The sequence below is a fragment of the Girardinichthys multiradiatus genome, chromosome 11, assembly GCF_021462225.1.
Source record: "Girardinichthys multiradiatus isolate DD_20200921_A chromosome 11, DD_fGirMul_XY1, whole genome shotgun sequence".
NCBI classification, from domain to species: Eukaryota; Metazoa; Chordata; class Actinopteri; order Cyprinodontiformes; family Goodeidae; genus Girardinichthys; species Girardinichthys multiradiatus.
This window is the reverse complement of record NC_061804.1, coordinates 1,344,883-1,358,181: the sequence shown is the minus strand read 5'-3', so window position 1 is coordinate 1,358,181 and position 13,299 is coordinate 1,344,883. Positions and strand designations below refer to the sequence as shown.

Here is a 13,299-nt window from a genome sequence, read left to right as displayed (position 1 = left end):
AACATCCCACAGATTTCACATTGACCTTTGTACAGTGAACAATTGTGGAGAAAGCACGACAGTACTTTGTGTAATACATTTTCTTCACTGCTATAAAATTTAGGTGAGCTCATACAAGAAATTATTAACAAAATTCTCAAACTGAGGTTTTCATTATGAAATGTTCACTTTCACTCTGTGAAAGTTAAATATGTATTCTGATTTTATTATTAGCTGAGACATCAGGAATGAAAACTGAGCCTCTCCACTGACAGATGAGGTTCAACATGAGGATGGGCCTGATGGTCTGGTCTCTGAGGCCGTAGATAAGGGAGCTCAGACATTTAGGAAGGACAATAACACAAACATAAAGAACAACCTGCAGGCGCACAGCTGGAACCCTGTCTAGATTACTGGTGATAACTATGAGCAGTGAGTTGTGTATGGTGGAGGACATTGTGAGGCCCATCTGCAGCAGATGCAGCAGCAGAGTCCTTCGAGCCTTGCTGGCTGAAGCCTTGTCAGTGGAGGCTGAGCGAGCTGCTACCATGATGCCAGTATAGGTGAAAGTGACGGTTACACCTCCTAACACGAACAGGAAATAGGTGAAAGCTTTGTTAAAAATGTCAGAGGCTGAATCAACAAACACACTTTCTTTCCCACAGAAGTCCAGCATCTGCACTTGCTTCACATTATAAAAAGAACATTTTAAAATTAGACCTAGTTGCATAATGTCTTTTAGTGTACCGAAACACCAAATGATACAAATAACCACTCCTGTGTTTTTGGTGGTGATAAAAACGCTGTGCCTGAATGGATAGCACACAGCGATGTATCTCTCTAAGCACATGATCACCAGAGTGATAATTGAAACAGTGAGTGTGAGATTGGTGAGAATAGTCAGACCCACACACACCAAATACAGCATAGTTACTCTGGAAGAAGACAGTAAAAACATTGTCTGGCTCTGTGTCAGCTGGATCGTGTCTGCAAACAGAAGGTTAAACAACAGAACATAACGAGAGGTGTCTCGAAACACCTCCTTACTCCTCAGAGTGTACAACATAGTCAGATTAATGAAAAGAAACACACAGCATGGCAGCGTTGTCGCAGTGGAAAATAACACCACCCCTAGGATGCCCTGACGCTGCAGATCTAAGGTGGTGTTTAACTTCGTTTGATTAATGAAGGACATGTTAAAGATTAGGCCCACATGGAGTTTAATCAGAACAAAAACCTTGGAAGAAAATATTTGTTGTACCCAAACAAATGTTCCATGGTTATGATCTAGAGGGTTATGGAGTTCAAATATTTATACCAGCAAATAAACCACATGGATAATTTGCCTTTCCCTCACCTAATATTTATCCAATCAGAGCCGAAACACCTTAGACTGGCAGGTGAAATGTAATTGACTAATGGTGTTGGAACACCTACCCCTTTTTGTCTTGATGTCCAGCAGAGCAAAAGGTAAACCGTAGTGCTTTATAATAGCCAAGGCCTGCTGTAGTTAGAGGTAATAATTGTAAATATGAAACAGTAAATATAAATAATGACAGTTTAACCCACTGCTGTTACTTAATCGCGGTTTGTCCTTTCATTCGAGGTAATCTCAGACAAACTTCAAAGATGGTAGATAGAAAATTGTAGAGCAGCACACACTAAGCTCACCTCACGTTTATATAATTAGCACCACATATATCCCTATGTCTGTGTGTCTGTCTGTCTGTGTGTCTGTCTGTCTGTGTGTCTGTCTGTGTGTGTGTCTGTCTGTGTGTGTGTCTGTCTGTGTGTGTGTCTGTCTGTCTGTCTGTGTGTGTGTCTGTCTGTGTGTGTGTGTGTCTGTCTGTCTGTGTGTGTCTGTCTGTCTGTCTGTGTGTGTGTCTCTGTGTGTGTCTGTCTGTGTGTCTGTCTGTGTGTGTGTCTGTCTGTGTGTCTGTCTGTGTGTGTGTCTGTCTGTGTGTGTGTCTGTCTGTGTGTGTGTCTGTCTGTCTGTCTGTGTGTGTGTCTGTCTGTGTGTGTCTGTCTGTCTGTGTGTGTGTCTCTGTGTGTGTCTGTCTGTGTGTCTGTCTGTGTGTGTCTGTCTGTCTGTCTGTGTGTGTGTCTGTCTGTGTGTGTGTGTCTGTCTGTGTGTGTGTCTCTGTGTGTGTCTGTCTGTGTGTCTGTCTGTGTGTGTCTGTCTGTGTGTCTGTCTGTGTGTGTCTGTCTGTCTGTGTGTGTGTCTGTCTGTGTGTGTGTCTGTCTGTCTGTCTGTGTGTGTGTCTGTCTGTGTGTGTGTGTCTGTCTGTGTGTGTGTCTCTGTGTGTGTCTGTCTGTGCGTCTGTCTGTGTGTGTGTGTCTGTCTGTGTGTGTGTGTCTGTCTGTGTGTGTGTCTCTGTGTCTGTCTGTCTGTGTGTCTGTCTGTGTGTGTGTCTGTCTGTCTGTGTGTCTGTCTGTCTGTGTGTGTGTCTGTCTGTCTGTGTGTGTGTCTGTGTGTGTGTCTGTCTGTCTGTGTGTCTGTCTGTCTGTGTGTGTGTCTGTCTGTCTGTGTGTGTGTCTGTCTGTGTGTGTGTCTGTCTGTCTGTCTGTGTGTGTGTCTGTCTGTGTGTGTGTCTGTCTGTGTGTGTGTGTCTGTCTGTGTGTGTGTCTCTGTGTGTGTCTGTCTGTGTGTCTGTCTGTGTGTGTCTGTCTGTGCGTCTGTCTGTGTGTGTGTCTATCTGTCTGTCTGTCTGTCTGACTGTCTTTGTCTGTCTGTTGATCAATTGATCTATTATCTAGCGGTCAGTGATGATGTACAGTGTCGATTCAATTAACAACACGTCGTCTCAAGACTCTTTACAAAGTCATTTCAATCCAATCATCCAGATTCCAAGTCATGTTCCTATATTCCATTTGATCCTATTAAATTCAGTTTGTTATTCAAATTGGTTAAAACGTTTTTCTATCTTAGGAAACCCAGCAGTTGAATTAGGAAGACGACAATAAAGTTGTGCTTTGGGGAGTCATGAGTAAGTTACAGTGTTACTCTTATTTCCAGCAGATTTACATTACATGTCTGCCATTTTAACGGTGTCTTATGTTAGTAATTATTGGGACATATGTTGTGTAGTAACTCTTCCAACAACAATCACCCCCCCCCTCCAGGAAAAAAGAGGGTGCATGTCTGTTTGTGTGAGATTGATTCAAGGTTCAAGGACGGTTTGTTTTCTGTTTGATTCAGAATCGGTTACTATCAACTTTATTGGCCATGTTTGTACAACAAACAAGGAATCTGATTTATGTTTCTATAACCACAACATGTAAAACCATTTAGCGCGATAAAAATAAGGACAATGAGCATTATGTACAGGTGTGTCTGGAGAGAGATCAGAAAACAGTTTTTCATAGTTTCTTTGGTTCACATAGTTTGTCATTGATTACTCTTTTTTTAATAAAATTCCTCTAGTTGGAGACAAAAGGAAACGATTTCTTTTCATTATATTAATTTTTTACTGTGCACAATTGTACATTTTGATGATACACTGGTTGAATGTCATGACCAAAGGCTGTGTCAATTGCAGAAGGAGTCCTACAATGGAAATCAACTTTTTTATTTGGCCTGATTTCCTTTTGTGAGATGAAAAACACATTTGGCTAAATTGTGCTGAAATACCAGCTCCGCCTCGCATATTGCCCACTTAAACCTTTGTGGAACAAATATTCTTCAACTGATTCAGTCCACATTTGCTGCAGTTATTGTCAAGATGTTGATGAATACAAGCTGAGGCTTCTACTACGATTTTTTCTTTGTTTAATCACACATAAATCAGACATAGTAACAGTTACAATAGTGGTTCCACTGGACAAATATTCTTGTATGTCTTACCTTTACACAGGTAACAAAGGTTTGCATTTAGACTTTATAACTGTGGAGCTATACTTGATTTATTTCAGTTATGTAATTTAATTTAAGGCAGAAGTTATTCTACACTCCTGAGGGCTTAACAGGTGAAGTTTTTGCCAGCAGTATCCCAGCCAATGACCCCCTCCAGGATCTTCTGGAACTGGGTAAATTAGGTGGACCTCCTTAATTCTTCTCTCCAGATCTAGCTGGGAGATCTCCAGTTGCACTGACTTGCGGAGGATGAAGTTCTTGTCTTTATCTGTCATAATTCTGGGCTGTTTGCTGCTCATCTCTGCACTGAAGCCATTATGATAATTGCTTTCACCTGCTCCTTCCCAGCCAGCTCCCTAATTGCCATGCCACTCCACCTGTTCACCTGGCTTTATAAGCAGTAAGATGACAGACAAACAGCACCAGATTAACGAAAGCCATCGTGTGAGTAAATGTCCAGCGGTCCTTCCTTGTCTGCATACCTGATTTTGATCTCTTTTGTTGCCCCTTTCATTTCTCTGCTCTGCCTTGCTCACATCAGATACCTCACTGGCTTCTGGATTCTGGACATCGACCTTGCTTCTGCCTCCTGACTACCGCTCCCTGCCTCTCCCTCGGATCCTGTCGCCTGTTACTGCTTCTCCGGCTCTGACCCAGTTTTTGCCCTCTGACCACCGCACCCTGTCTGTTCACTGGGGTTACATGCCCGAGAGCCCGTGTGACGTTTTCCTGCTGTCACCCAACCACCGCAACGAGGAGCCAAAATTCACCTTCTGTATTCTTCCATGGATTCTGAGAAGATTAGTGGCTTTACTTCTGCGTTTTCTTATTATTATTTCCAGTTTTCTGCTCAGCCATTCCCCTGTCTGCCCTCAGAGGTTCCTGAGCCTGCCACTGGTGGTGGTTTCCTGCTAAACGTCACCCAGAGCTTAATTAATAAATCTTTTGAATTTTATCTGTGTCTGGCTGAAATTTTGGGTCCTTAGAACCTCCCATTACACCAGCGGCCTAACCATCTTCAGGAGTCCGACCAAAGTCTGGAGAGAGACCATAATTTGCCATTCCCTTTCCAAGTATTTATCCTAATATTTATCTGATTGGTGCCCAAAAACCTACTACTGGCACCTGAAAAGCATAGTTGGAGTAGCTTTGTTCCTTGCAGTCCCATTCCTTGAAGTCTATTATTTTCAAATCTTCATTTTTCTCGTTGCATTACTTAATGCTTTTAAAAGCTGTGCAACTGGAATGATTTTTCCTGTTTCTTTTTAACATAATGTAGGATTTGTTTTCAACTCTTTTGAATGACCTCTTGGCAAATCAGATCATAATCATGTCTTTCTCTGTTGGAATAGGAATGTCTTGTTCAGAGATAACCTCTCACATTAAGCTGGTTTAACTCTTATTTGTCTGACAGATTCCAGTTTGTTCATGTAAATGATAAATCATCTTTAAACTCCAGGGTTAATTGTGGAGTACCACAGGGTTCAGTACTTGGGCCAATTCTCTTTACTATATATATGCTTCCAATAGGTAAAATTATCAGGCAGCATAGGATAAATTTTTACTGTTATGCTGATGATACTCTGATGATACTCTGATGATAAGCTTTACTTATCCATAAATCCTGATGAACCCAACCAGTTAGATAGACTACAAGCATGTCTTGAAGATATAAAAACTTGGATGACTTTAAATTTTCTGCTTCTAAATTCAGACAAGACAGAAGTTGTCGTCTTTGAACCGGAGTCTTTAAAAAAGAAACTGCTTAGTCAATCACTTAACCTGGATGGCATTAAATTGACCTCCATTAATAAAGTAAAAACCTTGGTGTTATTTTTGACCAGGACATGTCATTTAAATCCCATATTAAACAGGTTTCTAGGATTTCCTTCTTTCACCTCTGGAACATTGCCAAAATTAGAAATATTCTGTCCAGGAGTGACGCTGAAAAACAGCTCAACACAGCAGCTGAACAACATATTCCCAGCTGTTGCATTCAGGGACCGTGGGAACTGGGATTATCAGTAATACATCATCAATATTCTATATATATGTGATTGGTTTTGAAAGATAACATGCTTCACCGATAGAAGCAGCTTACATGAAAACAGGACGCGCATCTCAGAGGAGAAAATATGATCTTGACAGATTTGCACAGCATTTTACGTTCGTGTTGGAGATTTCCCATGCTCTCAACATCAAGCAAAAGAATTGCTAAGCGGCGGGAATGAAACCAGATGCAAAACAAGCCGGTTTTTTCCGAATACCCCTGCAAAATTAAGCCCGGGCTTTTTTCCACTCTTAATTGTCAGATCAGCTGTTCGCCAGCGTGCAGCAGAGCTGATCTGCCTGACTGGAGCAGAGGAGAGGTTTGTCCGACCTACCGCACCCTGTTGGCGGTCAGACCTCTCCGGAGTCTCTCCAGTCCCTGGTTCCCAGGGACACATGGTTCTTTATGATTAGTTTCTATAGTTCTAGTTCTCCCTCCTGTTAGGTCAGCTTTAGTTATTGTTTACATTTTGTTTGTATTTATTCTAGTCCTCATGCTCTCTACTTGTTTCCGTCAGTGTGGTTTTAGGTTTGTTTACTTTTGATAATGATCTACTATAATGAAATTCTTTCAGGTGTGGAGTACTCAGTTAAATTAAACTCAAAGGTTTTTAAGAAATGGTCAGACAGGACAGGGTTATGAGAGAATATTGTTATGTCTTTACACTCAATGCCATATGTCAGCACAAGGTCCAGAGAATGAAGACAAAGGTGGGTAGGTTTGTTAATGTTTCGAGCAAAGCCAATTGAGCCTAAGATAGCATTAAACGCTATATTAAAGCTATCACTTTCAGTGTCAACATGAATGTTAAAATCCCCCACTATAATAACTTTATCTGTATTTAACACTAAATCAGATAAAAAGGTCTGAAAACTGATATAAAAATTGAGTGTAAGGGCCTGGTGGACGGTACAAAACAAACAGAAGTGTCATAATGTTTCGAACAGATTTGACCCACATGCAGAAAGCAAGTCAGGAGACAGAGTATAACGGTAAGGAGTTTATTTACAGGAAGTAGAAATGTGCAGGAAACTGGAACCGGGATACCAACTGTAAAATAAACAGAACGGTGAGCAAAGGGAAACTCTGGACCTATGTTCTTAAATGATCATTCTGTCTTACTGATTTGAAGGAGAGATCCACCAGAGAGGGGTGGAGAGACCAGGGGGTTGATTACCCGTGGGACTGGAGACTGTGAATACTGGTGGGCCGGGATGATAGATGGTCCAAGAGTTTCTGTAGTTGGTGCAATGGAAGAAGGAGGGTGGACAGGGTTCACAGAGGGAAATCCCGGAACGAAGGAATCAGGAGACTGCCAGCTGGTTTGATCCAATGAGGTAACAGGAGGCTTGAGTCTTGGTTCATGGAGCTGGATAGTTTCTTTCCAGAAGACGGTAATCCAGGCAGGGTTCGATGCGGTAATCCAGGCAGGGTTCGATGCGGTAATCCAGGCTGGGTTCGATGCTTGAAGGCAAAGTCAGGTTCAGGTAACCTGCAAGGCAACAAATCCAAAATTACAAAAGAGCAAAGCAAGATCAAGACAAAGGTAATGCGGCTTGAGCTGTACCACAAAGGGCAACACTCTGGCAGTGAGTTGCTGGCAGCCTCCTCCTTAAATACTCCTCAGCAAATCATCAAGGAGATAGAGAACACTTGTCACCTCTCCGGTTCAAAACGTCATCTAGAGGCTAAGAACAGAAATAGCACCAAACAGACAGACATGGCACAGATCCTGACAAGAAGTGGTTTTAGTGCTTTGCAATTTGGATGAGGAAAACTAAGGATTAAATATTCAAAAGAGTTGTAGCTATTGATTGGTCTGGGACTAATCAATAAATCAGACTGAAAGATGGTTGCTACTCCTCCTCCTCGCCCAGTAATTTGAGGAATGTGAAAATTTAAATAATTAGTAGGAGTTGACTCATTTATAGTAACATAATCCTCTTGCTGCAGCCAGGTTTCTATGAGGCAAAATAAATCAATCTGATTGTCACAAATCAGGTCACTAACTAGCAATGTCTTTGAAGAGAGAGATCTTATGTTCAGTAAGCCACATTTAATTGTTTTATTTTTCTTTTTAGTCTGAGTTGTGTTTATTTTTATGAGATTTTCCTGATTTCCTCCTTTTAGATTATTTTTTAACCTATTCAATTTTGGCCGTGGGCGAGACACTGTCTTAATAGGGTAATGGGTGGGTAGCAGTACAGAAGCTGCAGAGAGGAGTGTTAAACTACAACCCTGCTTCCTGGTCTGAACCCTGGGTTGTCAGAGTTCTGGAGAACTAATAAATTTTGCCAGATTCCTAGAAAGAAGAGCAGCTCCATCCAAAGTGGGATGGATGCCGTCTCTCCGGATCAGACCAGGTTTTCCCTAAAATGTTCGCCTGTTATCAATGTAACCCACGTTGTTTTCTAGACACCATCTAGACAGCCAGCGGTTGAATGATAGCATGCGGCTAAACATGTCGTCACTGGTCAGATCGGGGAGGAGACCAGAGAAAATTACGGAGTCCGACATTGTTTTGGCAAATTTACACACCGAAGCAACACTAACTTTGGTGACCTCCGATTGACGTAACCGGGTGTCATTACCGCCAGCGTGAATAACAATCTTACTGTATTTAAGCTGATCCTTAGCCAGCAGTTTCAGGTAGGATTTGACGTCGCCCGTTCTGGCCCCTGGCAGACATTTGACTATGGTCGCTGGTGTCTCTATTGCCACGTTTCTGACTATGGAGCTGCCAATTACCAGAGTTGGCTTCTCAGCGGGTGTGTCACTGAGCGGGGAAAATCTGTCAGAAACGCAGACGGGTTGGTGGTGACCTGTGAGCTGGGATCTAGGACTATGCTTTCTACGTACCGTCACCCAGCCGGCCTGAGGCCCCGGCTGCGCAGGTTCTGCTGGAGGACAGCTACGTAATGAGATAATGACCACTTTCACTCTCTCTGCTACATTCTCATACTACTCTCCAATTTTGCATTATTTGCTGTTATTTCAGCTTTTAACTTTGTTCTCTCTTTTCTCTTCCTAGAAGCTACACCTGGCCTGACTCTGTGTCTACCTGTGACACCTTTCTGGAGAGGGGAATCGTCCGAGCTTCTGCTGGCAACAACTTAATGCTCACCTTCTACAGATGATCCACATAGCCCTGTCTTTCAGTGTTTAACCCTTTCTCTCTCCTAGACATGGCTACTGACTGAGCTTCTACTGTGACTAACTCTATGTTCTCTCTTTCAGACTCTAACCTTGAAAACTGGCTCAGAGTTTATCTGTTCTTTCTTTCTAGATGAAACGACTAAAGGAGCTACATCCATTAACATTTACTTTTCCTTCCCATAGAAAGTACTCCTGGATCAGTGCTTCTTTGTTCTCTTTGTGTCTCTGCTCTGTTCTCTCTAACCTCCAGTCGGTCGTGGCAGATGGCCGCTCACACTGAGCCTGGTTCTGGTTCTGCTGGAGGTTTCTTCCTGTTAAAAGGGAGTTTTTCCTCTCCACTGTCGCTACATGCATGCTCAGTATGAGGGATTGCTGCAAAGTCAACACCAGTGACTGTCCACTGTCTCTACATGCTCATCCAGGAGGAGTGAATGCTGCAAGTCACTGACTGGATGCAATCTGCTGGGTTTCCTTAGATAGAAAAACGTTTTATCCAATTTGAATAATAATAAAATGAATGTGACTGTTTGATAGTTAAGAATAATTGGAATATATGAACCTGGCTTAAAATCTATATGATTTGATTGAATTGACTTTGTAAAGAGCCTTGAGACGACATGTGTTGTATATTGGAGATATATAACTAAAACTGAATTAAATTAAAGAAGTTCTATTGGGTTGTTTTGGGCTACAGACAGGGACACACTCAGCTAGCCACATGGAGACGACATCAAGGCTGAGTGTGTGGACAACACCAGAGCAAGCTCTGCATCAATAGTGAACACGCAAGCACATATCAGCCGTTTGCCTATCGCTGCGGAGTTGAAGACACCATCATAAAGCTTCTACCATCATCTTTTGTGGCAGCAGCATCAGAGCCAGGGTCTGAGGACTGTTCTGGAGCCTGTAGAGATAATTGTGCAAAGGATTCTTTATAAAATGAAGAATATGGTCAACACCGAGGATCCTCTTCATCAGACTATTGCATCAGAGATTCTTCAGATCAGCAACAGAAGATCTTTCCTGCCAACAGCAATACCATCTATGGCTTTTTGAAGAAATGTGAATAATATGAGTTACAACAGCATAAAAATTTCCTTTTGGGATTAATAAAGTATTTTTGATTTGAATCAAGACTTGATTTGAATAGACTACAAGCACGTCTTGAAGATATAAAAACTTTTATGACTTTAAATTTTCTGCTTCTAAATTCAGACAAGACAGAAGTTGTCGTCTTTGGACCGGAGTCTTTAAAAAAGAAACTGCTTAGTCAATCACTTAACCTGGTGTTAACTTTGACTAGGACATGTCATTTAAATCCCATATTAAACAGGTTTCTAGGATTTCCTTCTTTCATCTCCAGAACATTGCCAAAATTAGAAATATCCTGTCCAGGAGTGACGCTGAAAAACTAGTCCATGCATTTGTTACTTCAAGGCTGGACTATTGTAATTCTTTACTATCAGGATGTCCACAAAATGCAGTTAAAAGCCTTCAGCTGATTCAAAATGCTGCAGCAAGAGTTCTGATGAAAATTAAAAAGAGAGATCATATTTCTCCTATTTTAGCTTCCCTTCATTGGCTCCCTGTTAAATCCAGAATATAATTTAAAATTCTCCTCCTCACATATAAAGCCCTTAATAATCTAGCTCCATCATACATCAGAGATCTGATTGGTCCATATGTTCCTAACAGAGCACTTAGCTGGTGCTCTTTCTGCATGGAGTTTGCATGTTCTCCCCGTGCATGCGTGGGTTCTCACCAGGTACTCCGGCTTCCTCCCACAGTCCAAAGACATGCCTGTTAGGTTAATTGGTCTCTAAATTGCCCTTAGGTGTATGAATGAGTGTGTGTGTGGTTGTTTGTGTGTTGCCCTGTGATGGACTGGCGACCTGTCCAGGGTGAACCCCGCCTTTCGCCCATAGACTGCTGGAGATAGGCACCAGCTCCCCCGAGACCCACTATGGAATAAGAGGTAGAAAATGACTGACTGACTGAATTTAATCAAACTGTAAAATAACAGCATAAGCTGGTGTGTCTCAGATCCTTCACAGCTCAGTCCAGGGATGACCACTCAAACTACTACAGGGGTCTCTAATAGTTCTCAAGGCAGAATTGATACATTGAACCAGAACATATATCACAGTGTTTTTAATAAACTTACCTGAATCCTGTTTTATCTACAGTCTAATGTTATCATCATATCATCCTCTTAAGGTAAAAAATGCAACAAGTGTTTTCTAAATTAAATTAGAACCTTTTAAAGGGTAAATGTAAGCTTTCAGTGCAGAGATGAATGGATTCAAAACTGAACTATAAACTTAAAAATTTCGTAATGTTGTAAGGTATTAAAAAAAAAATCTTCATAAACTTGTTTCTGAGGAACAAACCACACTGTTACACAAAAAACGTTCTGTTTAATGATAGCAAAAGATGAATTCTTCCAGTTATTTAACAAAGAGCATCACTACAGGACACAATCATGGAGAAACAAATGAAGCAGCGTGTAAAAAATTTAATTGAATATTAGAATATACATTAAATCTCACATGTTTACGAAGGTTATTGCATGTTTTTCTCCATTAATGTCATTTTCTGTATTCTCTGAACATTCAATAACCACAACAGGTTATATAAACTTTACAGCCATTAAGTAACATGTATTCTGACTTTTTTGTTGGTTTGTACAACAGGAATGAAAACGGAGCCTCTGCAATGACAGCTGAGGTTCAACATGAGGATGGGTCTGATGGTCTGGTCTCTGAGGCCGTAGATGAGGGAGCTCAGACATTTAGGAAGGACAATTATGCAAATATAAAGAAAAATCTGGACACGCACAGCTTCAAGTCTCCCAAGATGCTTTGAGATGGCTATAATCAGTGAGTTGTATATGGTGGAGGACATTGTGAGGCCCATCTGCAGCAGATGCAGCAGCAGAGTCCTTCGAGCCTTGCTGGCTGAAGCCTTGTCAGTGGAGGCTGAGCGAGCTGCTACCATGATGCCAGTATAAGAGATGGTGACGGTTACACCTCCTAACACGAACAGGAAATAGGTGAAAGCTCTGTCGTAAAGATCAGACGATGGATCAAGAAAAACACTCTCCTTTCCACAGAAATCCATCATCTTTGTGTGCTGCAGGTCTTGAAATGAAAACTTTAGCATTAAACTCAGTTGTGTAACGACATGTGATAAACTGACACACCAAATAACACAGATAACCACCCCTGTGTTTCTGGTGGTGACGATGGTGCTGTGTCTGAGAGGATAGCATACAGCTATGTACCTCTCTAAGCACATACTGACCAGCGTGACGACAGAGACAGAGAACATTAGGCTGCTGAAAGCTGTCAGAGCAGCACACACAGGATACAGCAGCGTTAATCTGAAAGACGACAGCAGAAACAGTGACTGACTATGTGCCAGCTGCACGGTGTCTGCAAACAGAAGGTTATACAGGAGAATATATCGAGAGGTGTCTCGAAACACCTGTTTACTCCTCAGAGTGTACAACATGGTCAGGTTAATGAAAAGAAACACGGTGCACTGCAGTGTTGTCACTATGGAAGTTGTCACTATTCCCAGAAGTCCCTCACGCTGCAGATTAACAGTGGTGTTAAACTGAGTTTGATTAGTGAAGAACATTTTAAACAACTGCTACAAACACGGGAATGTCAAACAAACAATACAGAAACATAGTCATAATTATAAATACAATTCATTAGAGGAAACATGGTTACAAAGATGGATCCATTACACACATAATGTCAGATCTGATAGTTTAACGAACCATTGTCTACTATTTATCTGATCAGTTCAAACACACCATCAGGGTGTGTTTGAGCCATTTCTCACCGTCATGCTGTGAGTCAGAGGTTGTGACGTAAATGAGACTGACTAATAAACACAAAACATTTTATAATTTCATCACAAACAACAATGGTTTGGGTAAGTGTGGTTGGATTTAAAAACTTTGCTGAAATTGTTTTCAGAATGGAGAGATTAATATGACAGAGAATCTCACCAACCAGAGGCCAGAGACGTTTTAACTTATAATAGTGAGCTTTATCTTATAGGTGCTACTGACCCCGGCAATGTGAAGGCACCGACATGAAGAGAAATCAGAAAATATTGTGTTGTCCTCTTTTGTCACTAAATGTTTCAGATCATTGAACAACAACTAAAATAAATGCAATATTTAAACGATAATTGTAACAGATAAATGCTATCCAAGCCAAACTGGCCCTGTGTGAGAAGATAATTG

General features: G+C 41.4%; 2 protein-coding genes across 2 annotated transcripts; both read right to left on the bottom strand.

The window, feature by feature from the left end:
- Positions 1-184: 184 nt before the first annotated feature.
- LOC124876767 (odorant receptor 131-2-like) lies at positions 185-1,174 on the bottom strand. The gene has a single exon (XM_047379761.1). The coding sequence runs from the start codon at positions 1,172-1,174 to the stop codon at positions 185-187; it is 990 nt and encodes a 329-aa protein (XP_047235717.1).
- A 10,513-nt stretch (positions 1,175-11,687) lies between these two features.
- Positions 11,688-12,680, bottom strand: LOC124876897 (odorant receptor 131-2-like). Its single transcript, XM_047379939.1, has one exon. The coding sequence runs from the start codon at positions 12,678-12,680 to the stop codon at positions 11,688-11,690; it is 993 nt and encodes a 330-aa protein (XP_047235895.1).
- Between the last annotated feature and the right edge of the window lie 619 nt (positions 12,681-13,299).